We start from the raw sequence: 20,567 nt of genomic DNA, 5'->3' as shown, positions 1-20,567 counted from the left end.
TGTAGGATAATTAATAGTTAATGTGGGTGGAGACAGAGCAGAGACTGCAGGCAGCAGCCATCTTAGAAAGTCAGTTAGTGTGAGGACAGAATAAAGAGAGCATGTAGGAACCTGGCCTGCCAGGCCAGACTAGTCCGCTTCTGGCGGGCTGGACCCAGAAAATCCCTGATGTGAAGACTATTGGAGGTACAGAGCCTAAAGGGTGCTTTACACGCTGCGACATCGCTAGTGTTTGCTAGCGATGTCGAGCGCGATAGCACCCGCCCCGTCATACGTGCGATATATGGTGATCGCTGCCGTAGCGAACATTATCGCTGAGTCACACGCACATACCTTGTCAGCAACGTCGCTGTGACCGCCGAACAATCCCTCCCTCAAGGGGAGGTGCGTTTGGCGTCATAGCGATGTCACTAAGCGGCCAGCTAATAGAAGCAGAAGGGCGGAGATGAGCAGGACGTAACATGCCACCCACCTCGTTCCTTCCGCATTGCAGGTGGACGCAGGTAAGGAGATGTTCATTGTTCCTGTGGTGTCACACATAACGATGTGTAAACAAAAAGAACACCGGAGTAATTACGCATTACAAAATTACAAATTTTATTACACATATATATTTGACACTAATAAAACCGTACATGAACATTAAAAATGAAGTGTTACAGTGTTCAAAACACACACAGATGCAAAGGACAAAAATACAGGCTAAATCTCCGTTGCAATAAAGTGATTTGTGTAACAAACAAGGAGGGCCTACATAGGTCTATTCCTCCTGCCAATACAAAGCAACAGAGATATATAATTCACCTAGATGCTATGATTAAAGTGCTTAGTGCAAATAATAAGTGAATAATTGCTATGTTGCCCATAGGGTAGTATATCCATAGTGTCTGGTCAGAAGAGAAGACTGTGAAGAATGCAATCACCATGTATAGAACCCAGTGTCCAAGTTGGACAAATCACTGGGCAAAACATGGATCCACATATGAATCCACAATCATTATTCAGATATAACTTTCACAATCGGCTTATGGCACATGTGGTCCAGGCCACACAATGTAACACGGCAATAAAGTATTACCCATTGAAGGGGTGAATCAGCACAAAGCACATTTAGTCCAAATCACACAGTCTAACATAGCAAGATAGTATTACTCATTATAGAGAGGTGAATCAGCACTGTAAGTCCTCTACCCCAATGTACATTTCGCAGAAAAAACGCTTCCTCAGGGGGCTGCCATTAATCCACCCACACCTTTTATACTGTTGTGTTTGAATCGGATCTCACCTGCGATCCCACGCTGACGCATGTGCGATGCCACCGCACGTGCGTGCACCACGGCTGTGACGCCATGACGCACATGCGTCGGCGCCCGGTCCCACCTGCAATCCCAAATCGGCGCATGTGCGATGCCATCCACCGCTCTCCCGGAAGCGCCGCTCGTCAGCGACGCACGTACTGAGTGTCAGTGATGCCAAACGCACATGCGTCGCCTGTGACAGCAGCGTCATCCAGGAGAGCAAGCGGAGAACAGCGCAAATGCACACAGAGATGTACCTGGGATACAATACATCCTTGTGAGGGGACATAGTCCACTGTTCCACTTAACATCCCATTAGTGACAGTATGTACAAGAAATGTGCATATACAATAAAATGTACTATATGTCCAAAATTGCACACAATCATGGTGACTTTTTTTCTACAGGACTGGATGTCCCCGGATGGTAAGCAGGATTTTATTGTATATGCACGTGCGTCGCTGACGAGCGGCGCTTCCGGGAGAGCGGTGGATGGCATTGCACATGCGCCGATTTGGGATTGCAGGTGGGACCGGGCGCCGACACATGTGCGTCATGGCGTCACAGCCGTGGTACACGCACGTGCGGTGGCATCGCACATGCGTCGGATCGCAGGTGAGATCCGATTCAAACACAACAGTATAAAAGGTGTGGGTGCATGGATTAATGGCAGCCCCCTGAGGAAGCGTTTTTTCTGCGAAATGTACATTGGGGTAGAGGACTTACAGTGCTGATTCACCTCTCTATAATGGGTAATACTATCTTGCTATGTTAGACTGTGTGATTTGGACTAAATGTGCTTTGTGCTGATTCACCCCTTCAATGGGTAATACTTCATTGCCGTGTTACATTGTGTGGCCTGGACCACATGTGCCATAAGCCGTTTGTGAAAGGTATATCTGAATAATGATTGTGGATTCATATGTGGATCCATGTTTTGCCCAGTGATTTGTCCAACTTGGACACTGGGTTCTATACATGGTGATTGCATTCTTCACAGTCTTCTCTTCTGACCAGACACTATGGATATACTACCCTATGGGCAACATAGCAATTATTAACTTGTTATTTGCACTAAGCACTTTAATCATAGCATCTAGGTGAATTATATATCTCTGTTGCTTTGTATTGGCAGGAGGAATAGACCTATGTAGGCCCTCCTTGTTTGTTACACTAATCACTTTATTGCAACGGAGATTTAGCCTGTATTTTTGTCCTTTGCATCTGTGTGTGTTTTGTACACTGTAACACTTCATTTTTAATGTTCATGTACGGTTTTATTAGTGTCAAATATATATGTGTAATAAAATTTGTAATTTTGTAATGCGTAATTACTCCAGTGTTCTTTTTGTTTAAATATTGTAGTGGAGTTAGCATAATATTGTTTGATTATGCAAACCTGGATAAATGCATTAATTGACATAACGATGTGTGATGCCACAGAAACGAGGAACAACATCGCTAGTGCCCAAACAACGATAGTTTGTTTTAGAACGACCTCTCCAAAACCAACGATTTTTACCACTTTTGGGATCGTTGGAGGTCGCTCGTACGTGTCACACGCTGCGATGTCGCTAACGGCACCAGATGTGCGTCACAAACAGCGTGACCCCGACGATATATTGTTAGCGATGTCGCAGCGTGTAAAGCACCCTTAAGGCTCATGGTTAGCGTTAGAAGAGCACCTGAAAGCCTCCTTCTCTACAGAGGAAGTGAGACCAGCAGTCACCAGGTGGGAGAAACAAGGGGTCCGATGCAGGAGAGAGTGTCTGTGCCAGGAAGTCCTCAAGCAGTGAGCAGGAGAAGTCTATGTGTAAAGCAGGAACAATATGAATGTACACCGTACCATGAACTACGTTACTGAAAGTTGTTATGCCTCACATACTGTGAAAATTTTTGTTGAAATAAAAATGCCAAGTAAAGTTCTGGTTTAAAAAGAAGTGTCTGGTGTCTATTGCATTCTGTGTAACATGTATTGAAACTGAGGACTGGGAATCAGCTACTACTGGCAGCCTAGAAGCAGCCTAGAAGATTGAGACAGCAGGTATCTCTGGCCCACAAGTGAGTACCACGCACCACATGTCCCTGAAACTAATCCCTTTCACTGTGGAGGTGGCTGAGGCATGGACTGATTGCTGTAAGGCTACTCAGCAGCCGGGATTCGTCCCCGCCCATGATGACAACTGGCCCGTGCAACCCCTACATAAATTGGCGTAGTCAGCAGGATCACTTCACATGTCCTGGAAAGCAAGGCCCTACTCACAAGGTGAAACTAAGTTTGAGTGCCACTGCCAGAATGCAGCTGAATAGAACTCATATGGCCGCCACATCCTGTGGGAAGCAGCAGGCCCATTGTGAGCATCCCTGCAGCACTGTGGATCGAAAGTGTTGCCAGCCCCTGTGAGGATTAAAGAGAACTGTGTAGCCCTGGAGGGTGTGGCCGAAGAAGGCGCCCCACCCATTGCTATTCCCTCCCCATCTATGTTGTAATTGTGCTTACTATTGCGCAATAAAAATATCGCAAATGCTCCACTGTGAAGTGCCGCTTTTCCTGACTTAAAGATTTCATTGGATTTCTGCTTTCTGGCTTAGCACCACTGGAGTATGTGGGAGATCCAACATTCATGTGAACCATAAACCTGTGAGTACGCATCTGAGTCTGCAGTGCCTGGCTGTCTCTCTTCATTTCCACCTATTGCTGTGCAGAGAGGTACGACAGGCGGAGGCTGAAAGTGAATGGGTGTGTCAGCCGGAAGAGGCACCACCCTGCAAGGCATGGTCTGAAAAACAAAGACTCCCTCGGGAGAGCGGACATCTTGGAAGTTAGTGAGAGAAAAAAGGCTCCAACTGCCAAGCAGACTGGGGTCACTCATCAGTGGTGAGTGAAGTGACAGTGTTGGAGCGGTGCAGAGCATGGCCTGAGTGTGAAAGGTGGTGGCTTAGTGATCTGTTCTGCGGAAGCCCCGAGCATGTGGCCTGGAAGAAGTGGCTACAGCAGGAGGTGGTCAGGAGGCCTGAAGGAGTTAAAGGCCCCCTGTCAAGTTTGGGATTCAGAACTGGAGACACTGACAGCCGAGATGTGTGAGAGAGCAGCTGCAGTATAAAGCACAATGTATACTGGCGTCAACGATGCTAAGCCCTTCTTGTGTCTGTTACACAAGGAGAAGAGGAATTGTTCTTCATTCTTGAGGGCTGTAGCAAAGGACTGCTGTGAGTAAGTCTACCAATGGCCAAAGTTTGTATTGTTTTCCCCACTGTATGTGTTGCAAACATCGTATGCTCCCCTTCTTGACTGGCCCGTGTACTATGGACTGTTGCTTGTGCCCCATGGACCTTCACCTGTTCCCATGGACTGTGTCCCTAAACCCATTGTGTCCCTATCCCTGTGCCCATTGGGATGGTGACTCTGCTCGTCGGGCAGTGCTGGGCAAGTTAAGGGAACTGCTATCCACAAAAGGGGGAGAAAAAAAATGAGAAATTGCGGGCTAGTTGGACCCCATTGTAATGTTCAGAGGACTTGTGGACCCGCCAGGTCCTGGTTATAACGTTTTCAAGGAATTGCCCAGGGAGAGGACTCCAATGGTACCTGAGCTCCCTGTGATTTGTTTCTGTTCTAAGGAAGTGCCCGGAAAATGGACTCAAGTGTGGCCTGTGCTTTCCATGTGTTTTTTGATTTTCTTTTTAAATGCTCAAGGTGTCCTCACTAAAGGCCCCGTCACACACAGAGATAAATCTTTGGCAGATCTGTGGTTGCAGTGAAATCATGGACATATTGTTCCATTTGTACACAGCCACAAACCTGGCACTGATTGTCCACAATTTCACTGCAACCACAGATCTGCCGCAGATTTATCTCTGTGTGTGACAGGGCCTTTAGACGAGAAGTTCTGAAGATTTGGGCTGTTTTTGGGCCCTCGGGCCCTGTGTTGCTATGTTGATCTTTGGATCATGGCGACAGCTGCACTTTTAAGAAAATGTGAGAATTTTGAAAATGTCCGAGTGTTAATATATGCAGATGTTTTATATTGAGTGTTTATGAATAAGTAGATAGTGTATGTTCTACAAGTTTGATGTTTTGCAGGTCCAGAACAGACTTGGTCGGATCAACCAAGGTAAAAGGAGGGATTAGTATGGAGGTGGCACAGACTGATGCTGCAAGGCTGTTCAGCAGATGCGATTCTTCCCACTCTATGACTACAAGTCCACTGTGACACCCCTACAATGTCACCAAAGGTCCTCAAGCAGTATCCACATTGGAAACTACACTGATCAGTGTAGCTCTTCTTGGAATCACTGGTGGCCCCGAAGGGATTGGGGGCCCTGGGCAACTGCTCAGTTTGCCCCACTAAAACATCAGCCCTGCTAATACTAAAGATAGCAGGGGTGCTAAAATAAGATGAAACTGGTAATTGTGCTGTTGTCCACCTTGTTTTTCTCATTTAATACTGGAGATACCAGGGGTGTTGAGGCACGAAAAGGCTGCTCACAGTGCAGTCCTCTCTGTCTTTGTGATCTAATATTGTAGATACTAAGAGTGCTGAGGCAAGAAAAGGTTACTCACATTGCTCTCCACCACATTTATGCGTTCTAGCACTGGAGATATCAGGAGTGCTGAGGTAAGAAGAGATTGTTCACACTGCTGTCCACCCTTTTCTTCTGATCTAATATTGGAGATACCAGGGATGCCAATGGAAGAAGAGGCCACTCACACTACTGTCCACCCTATTGTAATTTATCTTTCTGTCATTGTAGTGGAGTTTCCTATTGACCATGGTCAGTCATAATATTTTAGGACAGGTTTCTGTCAATGTATCAGGAAGCTTGTTATTTTACCTCCCTAGAGATAATTATTGTAATTTACCAGTTAAATCTACATAAGTATTTATTTAAAATTACATTTTGTTTAGTTATTTATTTCTATTAGTGAACGCCTTTAACTCTTCACACACTTTAACACTTCAATGGCAACTCAGTTCTGATCCCATATTGGTCTCTGTACACCTGGCTCCCAGCATTGACGTGTTGTGTCAAAATACGGCCAAAACAGCTAACCAGTCAAAAATTAATTTCTGGAAGATCCTTACTCTTTAATATATCCAGCTTGTGCAAACCTATCTTTGGAGCTACAGCCTAGTACTGCAAGACTGGAAATACTAACGTTTTGCTGCCAATTTTTGTTTAGTTTTTTTTTTTTTTTTTGCCTTCTTCCGAAAGCCATTACTCTTTTATTTTTCAGTGCACAGAGACGTATGAAGGCTTTTACAGGTAAGTTGCACTTCTGAAATACACTATCCGTCTTACCATATAGTATACTAGAAAATTAGAAAACAAATCTAAGTGATATCAAATTGAGAGAAAAAGGCAATTCCATCATTGTTTTTTAAAGTTTTTTAAGTGGCATTACGATTCACCAGGTCATGATAAGTAAGATACCAAACTTGTCTAATTTTTTTTTTTTATTTTAACTGAAGGAAAAAATTGGAAATTTGTGAAAAAGCCTAAAATGTTAAAATATTAAAAGCCTAAAATGTTTAAAATGTTAAAGGCCTTTAAAAATGACAACACAAATAAAACAAACAAAAGCGGTTTTAACGCTTATGTTTGTTTTGTGTTGTCATTTTTAAAGGCCTTTAACATTTTCATTTTTCAACTAATGGAGAAGTGTAAGAGCTTGGGATAGATATGATGTTTTGATTGTTTCTTATTTAATTTTGTTATGGCATTGCGGGCATCAAAAGACTGCAGTTTTGGCGGTTTTAATATTTTTCAATTTACTATTCTTGCTTAATAAATTGTAGATGGACAGATAGGACTTTTATGGAAGCGCCAAACTAAATTTGTGTATTTTTGCAATTGTTTTAATATTTTTAATGCGGGTAAATGGAGGGAGGGAATTCAAATGTTTATGTTTTTCTATTTTTTTTAAAACTTTCTTTTTGTAGTCCCTGTGGATTTCAACCTGTGTTTGATCACCTATACAGCAATACTCCAGCAATACTTGGCCTTCAAGCTCGACCACAGGCTGGGTTTCAACAGAATGAAATTTTCGACAGAGTTGCCATTGCAGATTGCAGCCCACCATACCCCGTGATCGAATAGTGTGTTGGCATATAATGGTACACACCCGTGCTGGAAATGCCATTGTCCCATATTTACCGTGCCATCTAACAGGTTAACAACCAGCTGTTAGAGGCAGATCTTGGCTGTGTGTTGCAGCCATCATCTGCCAGGTATGGTGCAGCTCAGCTTCTAAGCCTTCTCCATATACATGCTCCCGTTTTGAGCTTGACACGTACTGTGAATGTCGGGAAAAGGTTTATGCTATTGCATTTCTACATATTACTTTAAATAAAAAAAAAATCTACAAAAATGTATGTTTACTAACATTTAAGAATTGCAGGGTAAGCACTTCTAGTCATATGAAACTCATCTACTCTATAAACACTAAATGTCTTGATTAAAAGGAGTTTAGAAAAAAAACCTTCCTGGCAGCATCTTCCCCGCAGCCCGCTGTGATCAAGTGGTTTCTTGTGTATGTTTATAAAATTATCATACGTTTGTGAGAAAATGATTCAAAGGTTTTAAATGTTTAGTGTTTTTTCCTCTTTGATTGTGGTTTGTTATTGTGCAATGAAACAGGATACCTGATGTGAACTTAGGGGCTTTATATGGAAAATCTTGGAGAAAATATGAATATTACATTTGTTTAGCCTGTGTTTGAGTATACATTTATAATGACATGTATCCATGTGGAAACCTAATGATTAACCATTGGGTATATAAAATTATAAACACAAAAAAAGTTGAGAAACCTCATACACAACCTATTCGTCAGACAGGTATCATTTTCAACCCCCAGACAAATGCACATTTAACTCTGCCAAGCTTGCTTGTGTTCTTAATGGAGAGAAGGGTATGAGCCTCTTCAAGGCACCTCTGGAGGAGACTAATTTCCACTGAGAACAAAAGGAGTGAACATATTGAAATCCAAATATTCAATCCTTTTTACCAACATCATCAAGGGAGAGTCCAGAGACTCAGTCAACATTTTGTCAGAATCGACCACCATTAGTTTAATGTGTAAAGTCTAAATCTAGTAATAGATATGGGATAACTGTTGGGTGGACATGTAATCTCCATCATAAACACACCCTTTTGGCTTCTATATACAAAATGTATATTTCTAAGATTGAGCAAAATTATTTACAGGACCTAGGTCTAGAGACTTTGTTGGTAATCTGTGGCAGCCAGACCTGAGCACTGTACAATTCATATGAGCTGCTATCACCAAGGGTGCATCTTCAGATTAGTTTTCATGACGTCGAGAAGGCCTATTAATTAGAAGAGGCATCAAGATGCAGGCAATAGGAATTTCCCAGTGCTCTGGTGGACTGGGAATCATTTTGCTTGACTTGTTTCCATAGTAAAAACTGAAGTAAGGTACAGTCAGATATCTCTACTATCACTTACTTGTGTTAGGACAAGAGACGTTTAGCTCAAATGCTAAGGATATACACTCCTCAAAATTTCAAAAACCAAGAAGGAAAAGTCATGGTGTTATGGAAATTACAGGATCAATAGTGGTGTTAAAGACATGCAAAGGATGAAATAATGGAAACTATTTTTTTATAAAAACAACTTGAGCGTCACATGCAAAAATACATGCACCTACATGCCTTGCATGGTCATGACATTGGGCTACAAGCCAGACATCCAGCAATAGGTATTCCATTACTACTCTCAAAGGCTATAATAGTGGAGAGCAAAAAAAGCCATGTAGGCTGGAATGAAGGTCTACCCTCTTCAGCAAATAGTCCGTCTTGAATCTTGGATGCAATGATAGTCTGATATCGTCTGGAGAACACGTGTGCAACACCATAAAGAGATCTTGATGAGATAACTACCCCCGGAATTATGAGTTGGGAAGGGAAAATATGCATTAGCTGGATTCCTCTAATTTCAGGTATAACAGCATCTCAGTTCAATTAATTTGGTTTTAGAACCAGTGGTATGGCCATTTTTTTTAAACATATCTCAGGAGCTATTTATGAACATAACAATGTCAGGCCTCATGTTGCTCGTGCTACGGTGAGCAGCTTGCATAGCTTAAATTTCTACTATGGCCTGCAGCTTCTCCAGACTGGTCTCCCATCGAGCACATAAAAGACATCATTGCATCAATATAATTTGCGTGCCAAGTGCATTCAACATCTCAGAACATTCCTCAGGCAACCATTAATAACCTGATTAATAGCAGCCAAGGAGTGTAAATGCATGTATGGAGCGCATACCCGATACTGAACATGTTTATCAATTCTGTGATTTTCCTTACTCCATGACTTATCCATCTTGGTGTCACAATTTCAATTTTGAAGTGGTTATAGATGGTATACATTATTATGGTATATACATTACTCACAAAAAATTAGGGATATTTGGCTTTCGAGGAAATTTATGTAAAATATAAAAAGTTCATGGCACAGTGATATTTTATCATGAAAATAGGGCATTTATCTTGAATCATGCAATTTTGGTTTCCTCATCACAAACAATTTCTTGAAACAAAAGTCAACAACAGTTCACAAGTACAGCTATTGTCTGCTGAAGCCTGGTTCCCACTCCTCGTTCTGGGGTACAGAGTTACTAGCATCTACTCGGCAACTTAGCTAATCCCATAGGTTCTCTAGGGGCTTTAGATCTGAAGAAACTCCAGGCCACTTCATTTGAGGTACTCCAATCTTCAGAAGCAATTGCTTAATGATGCGACCTTGATGAGCTGAAGCATTGTCATCTATGAAGTTGAAATTAGGTCTCAGTTGTTCATTTAGACGCACAATGACTGGATTAATTATGTTATTCAAGTAGTAGCGGCTTGTCAATTTAACAAAGTGTATGGGAGTTCTGTATTTACTAGACACCTGCCCACACTGTAACACCAGCACCATCCAAGGCTTGTCTGGAGATAATATTGGCTGATGCATAGCATTCTCCTTAATGTCTTCAACATCATTGGTGGCCATAATTTCTGCTCGACTTTCATCAGTGAACAGAACTGAAGCCCACTGGGTCTTTGCCCATCAAGACGATGATGCCTGTGCCTAGTGGTGTGGTCAGGTACCCTTGCAGGTCATCTATAATGCAGACCATGCTGATTTAAAAGCTTGTGAATCATCTAACGTGACACTTGGGTGCCTCTCACCTCCTTAAGTTTTGCCTGGAGTTGTGTGGCAATCATCAACCGCTTCCAAAGGGCATTGTTCACAATGGAGCAGTCATCAGTGTTGGATATGGCTAAAGGATATCCACTTCTATCAGTTTCTGTGACTATTCAAGTCTCTCTGTATCTCTGTTGCAACCTGCTGATGACACTCTGTGACTTTTCAAGCAAGCTTAATGGCCACTATGACAACTCAGCGTTTGCCCACTTTTGGGGGAGTGAACTGTTCTTAATTTGGCCAAAAGTATGTTTCTTTGTTTGTTAAACCAAGAGACATTAGTCATTGTCTCATGTGAGACTGATCGGAGTTTCATCTGCCTAGGGCCCCAAAATTTCTTATCCCAGCCCTGGGGTATGTGGCCAACACTACACAGCAATACTATTTTGTGTCCCACAATTCTAAAAATATAAAAAGTGGTCAGTGACTTTGATATATGTGCTGCCCATCAGCAAACAGTCTTATCAGCCCTCTATTGTGTTTCTCCTCTTAGCTTTAATCTTTGATAATACAGAAATGGAATTTTTATAGAACAAAAGTGAAGACTAAATTAAAGTGATATAAATGCATGATTTACCTAAATGCTGGTGTATTTAATGCTAAAGGAATAACCTACTCAATGATAAAAATAAAAAATATAAAAAATACATGTAAGATTATAATTCCCAAACTTACTGATCGCAATTATGAGTTCTCTCCTTTGTGCAAAGCCAATCAGACGTTCTGAGTCTCTGGATACCACAACAGGGAAACCATTATAATCGGTGTCTTTGATTAGCGTCTCCACATCTTCTACTGTCATATTGTCCTGAGTAAGAACAGAGAGTGGCGGCTCACCACGACGAGGCCTCATGACATCTGTTGCTAGAGTTCTGTGGGTGAATTCATCCTTGACATCCAAGAAGGGGTATCCATTTAAATGGATGTGTGCATCATAAATTCCTTCCTTCCCAAACGCATCTGCAACCCATTTACTTGTTACTGCGGCTGCCATTAATGGTACTATGTACTCCAGACCACCCGTCAATTCAAACATAATAACAACCAAGGAAACAGTCATCCTAGTTACTCCACCTGTAAAAAAAACAACATTATGATGGTAAAGTGATTTCTACAGAAAACACGGATTATTCATTTACCGAATTGTAATTTAACAGTCAAAGATTTTCTTATTTTGGCTATGGATGAGCGCAACACTATGGACAAATCAGACCAAAATCTACAGAAATGTAATAGATAATATGACCATTCCTGGGAATGGGAAGTCAAAGTCTCCACCTGGCACTTTCACTGCACAATGCTTTGTCATTTCAAGATAACATACCTGATGTGTAGGGCTAGTTCAGACTTGCTGCCCCGCTGCTATAGAAGCTGATGGTGGCTGTTTAATAGTCTATTTAGGCAGGCAGTTTGGCCTGCTCATGCCCACAGAATGATCAGAGATAGATCTTTCTTTGTACATAGTTCTTGCTCATAATTCTTTGCAGCAAATGTCCTATTTACACAGGATAAGTGTTGCTGAGAACGATGATTCAGGGATAGAGGGGACATACAGCTCTGAGGAATATACAGCACTGGTGTGGAGGGGATATACAGCTCTGAGGAATATACAGCACTGGTGTGGAGGGGATATACAGCTCTGGCGGGTATAGTGGTATGCAGTCTCCATATAGTGTTTTCTTTTATCTTATCTGGCACTATGTACAACCTGTGTCTCACCCTACAGGCATTTTAGGTTATGGACACACGTTCTCCAGTTTATGTGTTCCTTAGTGGGCGTGGTTATTGTCATTTCTATATCCTATTGTTTCTTATCAATTGGCTGTGATACAGGGAAAATTTTTACCTGCAGCCCCTACAGACGATTGAAAGAGTACTTGTGTTTGTCCCTACCTCGACTTCTGGTTGTGACTAGCTCCAGTTTTTTGTATATATTGTTTGGTGCAGTCCCCATATTCCTCCATATAGTATAATGCACCCCATATTGCTCCACATAATATAATGTAGCCTCATATTACTCCATATAGTGTTATGACGCCCCTATATTCCGCCATATAGTAGAATGCATCCAATATTCCTCCATATAATATAATGCACCCTATATTGCTCCACATAATATAATGCAGCATCATATTCCTCCATATAGTGTTAGGCAGCTCCCATATTCCTCCATATAGAATTATGCAGCCCCCATGCAGTGTTATGTAACCCCATATAGTATTATGCAGCCCCATATAACATTATGCAGCCCCCATATAGCGCTATGCAGCCCCCATATAGTATTTTGCAGCCCCCACATAGCATTATGCAGCCCTTATATAGCACTATGCAGCCCCCATATAGCACTAATAGCACTATTCAGCCCCCTATAGTATTATGCACCCAATGTAGTATGCAGCCCCTATATCATTTAATGCAACCCCATAGTCCTCTGGACACTGTGATTAAATACATACTTACTTCTCCCCATTCCACCACTGCTCTGGTCTCCTTAGCATGTGTCACTGTCAGCTGTTCTGCTACTCTGCACATCTCAATAGAGCAGGCACGCAGTACTGACGTCATCTCACTCCACTGTGCTGAGATATCAGAGCGTCAACACAGCGGAGGAATGATGAGAGAGAGAGCACACCACTCCCCCTCGCATCATCTGCGATGCCGATACAATTGAAAGTACAATCCTCAGCTGGGGGCCCATAGGAGGGGGAGGAGTACCAGCGCTGGCACTGAGCTACCCTGACTCACGGACCCCATAGTAGTCACGTGGTCTGTCGTCATTGGTTCAGTGCCAAATACGAGTGGGCCCCCCGGCAGTCCAGGGCCCTCGCACTTGCCCCTGTGTGCTAAGTGCTGACGTCGGACCTGGATGACTTACAGTGCTGGCCAAAAGTATTGGCATCCCTGCAATTCTGTCAGATAATACTCAGTTTCTTCTTGAAAATGATTGCAATCACAAATTCTTTGGTATTTTTATCTTCATTTAATTTGTCTTCAATGAAAAAAAAAAATAATTGTCATAAAGCCAAATTGGATATAATTCCACACCAAACATAAAAAAGGTGGTGGACAAAAGTATTGGCACTGTTTGAAAAATCATGTGATGCTTCTCTAAATTGTGTAATTAACAGCACCTGTAACTTACCTGTGGCACCTAACAGGTGTTGGCAATAACTAAATCACACTTGCAGCCAGTTGACATGGATTAAAGTTGACTCAACCTCTGTCCTGTGTCCTGGTGTGTACCACATTGAGCATGGAGAAAAGAAAGAAGACCAAAGAACTGTCTGAGGACTTGAGAATCCAAATTGTGAGGAAGCATGAGCAATCTCAAGGCTACAAGTCCATCTCCAAAGACCTGAAAGTTCCTGTGTCTACGGTGTGCAGTGTCATCAAGGAGTTTAAAGCCCATGGCACTGTGGCTAACCTCCCTAGATGTGGAAGGAAAAGAAACATTGACAAGAGATTTCAACACACGATTGTGCGGATGGTGGATAAAGAACCTCGACTAACATCCAAACAAGTTCAAGCTGCCCTGCAGTCCGAGGGTACAGCAGTGTCAACCCATACTATCCGTCGGTGTCTGAATAAAAAGGGACTTTATGGTAGGATACCCAGGAAGACCCCACTTCTTACCCCGAGACATAAAAAAGCCAGGCTGGAGTTTGCCAAAACTTACCTGAGAAAGCCTAAAACGTTTTGGAAGAATGTTCTCTGGTCAGATGAGACAAAAGTAGAGCTTTTTGGGAAAAGCCATCAGCATAGAGTTTACAGGAAAAAAAAAGAGGCATTCAAAGAAAAGAACACGGTCCCTACAGTCAAACATGGCAGAGGTTCGCTGATGTTTTGGGGTTGCTTTGCTGCCTCTGGCACTGGACTGCTTGACCGTGTGCATGGCATTATGAAGTCTAAAGACTACCAACAAATTTTGCAGCATAATGTAGGGCCCAGTGTGAGAAAGCTGGGTCTTCCTCAGAGGTCATGAGTCTTCCAGCAGGACAATGACCCAAAACACACTTCAAAAAGCATTAGAAAATGGTTTGATAGAAAGCACTGGAGATTACTAAAGTGGCCAGCAATGAGTCCAGACCTGAATCCCATAGAACACCTGTGGAGAGATCTCAAAATGGCAGTTTGGAGAAGGCACCCTTCAAATCTCAGGGACCTAGAGCAGTTTGCCAAAGAATAATGGTCTAAAATCCCAGCAGAGCATTGTAAGAAACTCATTGATGGTTACTGGAAGCGGTTGTTCGCAGTTATTTTGGCTAAAGGTTGTGCAACCAAGTATTAGGCTAAGGGTGCCAATACTTTTGTCTGGCCCATTTTTGGAGTTTTGTGTGAAATGATCAATGATTTGATTTTTGTTTCATTCTCTTTTGTGTTTTTTCATTGCAAGCAAAATAAATGAAGATAATAATGTGACGCCCTGGCAAAACCAGTTAGTCACAAATAGGCCCCTGCATAACACCGTTTCCTCACTAAGAAACACACAGCCAACCATTAAACTCTAGTCACCCCCCTTATGGACAGATAAACATACCAGTGGGCGTGGCCAGGTGGTTGGTGCACGCCCACCCAGGGGTTTAGACAGCCCAGGGCGGAAAAACAGTCAGTCTAGTCTGGAGTTCAGTGAGAGTGGAGGTCAGCCCTGTGTGTCAGGCCTGAAGTAAACTGACAGGTACCAGGGTAGGAGCCCTGGTGCCACTGGCTAGGAGGCAGACTGTGGTGTCCGTCGACAGGAGACAGGAAGACGGCTCGGTGGAACCGAGGTGGGCTGGGCCAGGGTTGTAGCCCGCCGATACCGACACGGGGAACCCACCCGGAAACCGAAGCACAAAGGGGGGTACTCGGACCCTGAAGCCAGCCACCAGAACCTACTGGAACTGGTTAATTAACCAATTGAGGCCAGGACTAGAGGTCCTGTCCCCCCCAAAGTCCCTCATAGAAGCCAAAAGCCCATCAATAAGGGATAAGAGGTCACCGCCAAGGCCCATAGATCCCACGGGCCAGCGTCTGCGGGCACGGATCCTTAGGCCATATCCAGCCGGAAGCGGACTCCTACGTTTCATACAAGGAAGTCTTTTCTACTAAAAAGGTGCAGGACAAGGATAGAGACCACCAGCTGGGTGGTGGATCCCGAACGCAACTGGCTGCGGCACCGGCCACCACCATCTTGGTTTACCAGAGACTTGTGTGTTTTCCTAACTGTGAGTACACTAGCACCCTCTGCGGTCGTCATTCCCCCTGCACCAGAGCCATCGGGTTCCGGGACCACCATCCCTGCCCACGGAGGGGTTAACATCTTGCTGCACAACATCTCCTCCGGGTGCCCCGTAACAGCAGCGGTGGTGTCCCACCTCACCACACACTGTGGGTGGCATCACAAACCTATTACGGCCTAGCCTATACATCTACAGTTAGGTCCAGAAATATTTGGACAGTGACACAAGTTTTGTTATTTTAGCTGTTTACAAAAACATGTTCAGAAATACAATTATATATATAATATGGGCTGAAAGTGCACACTCCCAGCTGCAATATGAGAGTTTTCACATCCAAATCGGAGAAAGGGTTTAGGAATCATAGCTCTGTAATGCATAGCCTCCTCTTTTTCAAGGGACCAAAAGTAATTGGACAAGGGACTCTAAGGGCTGCAATTAACTCTGAAGGCGTCTCCCTCGTTAACCTGTAATCAATGAAGTAGTTAAAAGGTCTGGGGTTGATTACAGGTGTGTGGTTTTGCATTTGGAAATTGTTGCTGTGACCAGACAACATGCGGTCTAAGGAACTCTCAATTGAGGTGAAGCAGAACATCCTGAGGCTGAAAAAAAAAGAAAAAAATCCATCAGAGAGATAGCAGACATGCTTGGAGTAGCAAAATCAACAGTCGGGTACATTCTGAGAAAAAAGGAATTGACTGGTGAGCTTGGGAACTCAAAAAGGCCTGGGCGTCCACGGATGACAACAGTGGTGGATGATCGCCGCATACTTTCTTTGGTGAAGAACAACCCGTTCACAACATCAACTGAAGTCCAGAACACTCTCAGTGAAGTAGGTGTATCTGTCTCTAAGTCAACAGTAAAGAGAAGACTCCATGAAAGTAAATACAAAGGGTTCACATCTAGATGCAAACCATTCATCAATTCCAAAAATAGACAGGCCAGAGTTAAATTTGCTGAAAAACACCTCATGAAGCCAGCTCAGTTCTGGAAAAGTATTCTATGGACAGATGAGACAAAGATCAACCTGTACCAGAATGATGGGAAGAAAAAACATTCTGCAATGGTCAAGTCAATCACCAGATCTTAACCCAATTGAGCATGCATTTCACTTGCTCAAATCCAGACTTAAGACGGAAAAACCCACAAACAAGCAAGACCTGAAGGCTGCAGCTGTAAAGGCCTGGCAAAGCATTAAGAAGGAGGAAACCCAGCGTTTGGTGATGTCCATGGGTTCCAGACTTAAGGCAGTGATTGCCTCCAAAGGATTTGCAACAAAATATTGAAAATAAAAATATTTTGTTTGGGTTTGGTTTATTTGTTCAATTACTTTTGACCTCCTAAAATGTGGAGTGTTTGTAAAGAAATGTGTACAATTCCTACAATTTCTATCAGATATTTTTGTTCAAACCTTCAAATTAAACGTTACAATCTGCACTTGAATTCTGTTGTAGAGGTTTCATTTCAAATCCAATGTGGTGGCATGCAGAGCCCAACTCGCGAAAATTGTGTCACTGTCCAAATATTTCTGCACCTAACTGTACGTCCCCCATTTTATTCGGCGTATCCGCAAGACCCCCGGGTCCAGAGACCCTCGAGCCACTACCCCTGAAGGTCCGGATCCGAGCAGCGGCAGCTGCTGGCATGGGGGCGGCACAATAATACAAAGAATTTGTAATTGCAATCATTTTCAAGAAGAAACTGAGTATTATCTGACAGAATTGCAGGGGTGCCAATACTTTTGGCCAGCACTGTATTTATTATATAGATACGTCATCAAATACCTATGCCTACACAACCCCTTTATGAGTGTATTTAGAGATTTCCTAGATTCTATAAACAGCAATTTATGTATATAAATCAGGCAGGCAAGTTTCTGAGATTCTCAGATTCTAACTTTACCAGGCAGCACTACATGTTTTAATCGGGTTGATTTTGCTGCTAAAGACAGGTATTCAAGTAATTACAGTAATTTAGGGAATAGCTATTTCAGCAAGACTCTAATATATTATAATGTGAACCTAACCTTTAATTACCCCCCTTGGAGTATGCTATGTTATGCGTCACAATGTTACTATTGTTCACATTTACAGTTGTACTATGGTCGGGGTATTGATTTCCTTTAGTTCTCTTCTTTTATTGTTTCACAGTTTCTCTTTTCACCATCTGCAATATCTACTTTACACTTTTGAAGATGAATTACCAAAACAGAGAAAACCCAGCATGACGCGAGATTATGAATATAGCACAACATCAGGAAAAATTACCGATTGTGCTCTGGCTTGAAAATACATGTTCAGCTTCTATATACATTTCAACACATTGGAGCAGATTAGATGTGATTTCCAGACCTGAATTTCTAAGGCTCGGTTAATATAGGTATTGAGCGGCATCGTATGCCCGGCATAATTAATTTCCATTCATTTTAACAATGAATGATAAACTACTAAAACAAAACAATGAAAAAATAACCAACTACCTGATTATATTTATTGAAATATTATAAAGGATTGATTAATTTATCCTTTTTAATCCCATATCTCTACATTCAGTATTTAGCCATAATCTAGCACTCATGAAGGTAAATGGGTCCCTACTTTAGCTGTACTGTACATGCCATAGTTCATCGGATATTGTGTCTTATTTTATTACAATAGTTTGTGGTGTGGTGGAAGTCAGTAGGTCAGTACCTAGGCAAGCTGCAGCTCCCACCATAGCATAGAGGCCTGGAGTAACACAATCTGCTCCTGGTCTGCACCAGTTCCTAAAGATGATCCAGTCATGGTGGTGATAGGCCAGCTGCTCAACTCCAACACCGACTATGCGACCGGCTATAGCTCCCACTGCTATGCTTGGAATAAATAGCCCAGATGGAATCTGTAGAAATAAAGAAAATCAGTTGGGTAGATGAAAATGCAACATAATATAATAAAATATAATGTTCCCATAATCCTGCCAACTGTTGACAACAATGCAGGCTATTTCCTACCACTAGATGTAGAAACTTGGCACTCAAGATAAATGAGAATTGTGGTCTTTTATTGAGAAGAACTTGTAGGACCAGCACAAGCACAGACGTTTCAGTCAAAGACCTTCATCAGTGTGATTGCCACATAGACAGCGGTGGACACCGCGTCTTACCTGACTACGCCAGTTGCCAAGTTGCTATACCTTCTGAAGATCTCCTGCACACACACCGATCAAGGTCTTTGACCAAAACGTCTGTGTTTGTGCTGGTCCTTCAAGTTCTTCTCAATAAAAGACCACTATTCACATTTATCTTGAGTGCCACGTTTCTACAACTACTTGAAACCGTTTTGGACCCTACTTGAGCACCACCCCAGAAGTGCCGTGTGTATCAACTCACTAAGTATTTCCTACCACTGTCCATATGATCCATACAGGAAAGACATTAAAATGGTTGGTTCCTGATGAAGTTTCAGTGACCTATCAGTGGGCCCAAGCTCTGACACAAAGCCTAAAAAGTCCAGTAGAAAAAACTCTATTTGGAGAAGACTTATGGATGATGACTATTAGAGTCCACTCACACTTGCGTATAAATACAACACATAATCTGATAAAAAAAAATCACATTGCCCTCAAACCAATGTTATTTAGTGAGGCAGTGCTGATCTGCATCTTTTTTACTCTGTATTCCGTCTGAGGAAACAAAATCTCAGTATGCCGTGTATGGTAGCATAAAATGTCGAGACTTGCAAATGCAAGTCAAATGGTGCAAGAAAAAAAAAAAAAACAGACATCACATGGACTATCCGCTTTTTATGGATACATTACCACCACCATAGAACACTTAAATTGTCCTATAATGATTGTAGAATAACAGGTGTTGATAAGAAAAACACATTACAGTACATACGGATGGCGTAGTTGTCCAACTTTTCTGGAAAAAATATCGGACCATTTTTTTATACACAGATGTGAGCTAACTGTTAAGGCCACTTTACACGCAACGACATCGCTAACGAGATGTCGTTGGGGTCACGGAATTCGTGACGAAAATCCGGCATCGTTAGCGGAGTCGTTGCGTGTGAAACGCACGAACGACTGTTAACGATCAAAATTACTTACCTTATCGTTGATTGTTGACACGCCGTCCATTTCCCAAATATCGTTGCTGGTGCTGGACGCAAGTTGTTCGTCGTTCCTGCGGCAGCACACATCTCTGTGTGTGACATCGCAGGAACGAGGAACATCACTGTCCCTGCGGCCACCCGCAATGAGGAAGGAAGGAGGTGGGCGGGATGTTCGTCCCGCTCGTCTCCGCCCCTCCGCTTCTATTGGGCGGCCGCTTAGTGACGTCGCTCACTTAGAAAGGAGGCGGTTCGCCAGCCACAGCGACGTCGCAGGGAAGGTAAGTCCTTGTGATGGGTGTAAGCGATGTTGTGCGCCACGGGCAGCAATTTGCCCATGACGCACAACCGACGGGGGCGGGTACGCTTGCTAGCGATATCGATAGCAATATCACAGCGTGTAAAGTGCCCTTTAATGTGCACATAAAAGGTTTCATGATAGGTAGATATTTGAATCCCATGAACGTTCCACATTTTTTCATTTTACACCCACAAATATGTATATGTATTATATTGGCATTTTATGTGATATATCAACACAACCAAAATAACTAGTATGTGAAAAGCAATTTCAAGTCTTGTCATAGATTCTAAGTGAGATTAGTTCTGGACTTTAACTGGGCTATTCAAATACATGAATATGCTTTGATATAAACCATTCCATTGTAGCTCTGAAAGACTATTTAGGGTCTTTATCCTACTGGAAAGTGAACCTACGCCCCAGTCTCAAGTCTTCTGCAGCCTATA

General features: G+C 42.7%; 1 protein-coding gene across 1 annotated transcript in view; it reads right to left on the bottom strand.

Annotated features, from left to right (window-relative positions):
* CLCN4 (chloride voltage-gated channel 4) overlaps positions 1 to 20,567 on the bottom strand; it is an 83,534-nt gene that overhangs the window by 13,202 nt on the left and 49,765 nt on the right. Inside the window, exons 10-11 of the mRNA XM_075335494.1 lie at positions 18,420 to 18,606; positions 11,189 to 11,587 (exon numbers count right to left, since the gene is read on the bottom strand). Coding sequence (XP_075191609.1) covers positions 11,189 to 11,587; positions 18,420 to 18,606 — 586 coding nt within the window. The remainder of the gene's footprint in view (positions 1 to 11,188; positions 11,588 to 18,419; positions 18,607 to 20,567) is intronic.

This window comes from Anomaloglossus baeobatrachus, chromosome 2, assembly GCF_048569485.1.
Source record: "Anomaloglossus baeobatrachus isolate aAnoBae1 chromosome 2, aAnoBae1.hap1, whole genome shotgun sequence".
NCBI lineage: Eukaryota > Metazoa > Chordata > Amphibia > Anura > Aromobatidae > Anomaloglossus > Anomaloglossus baeobatrachus.
This window is presented reverse-complemented; position numbering and strand designations above follow the sequence as displayed.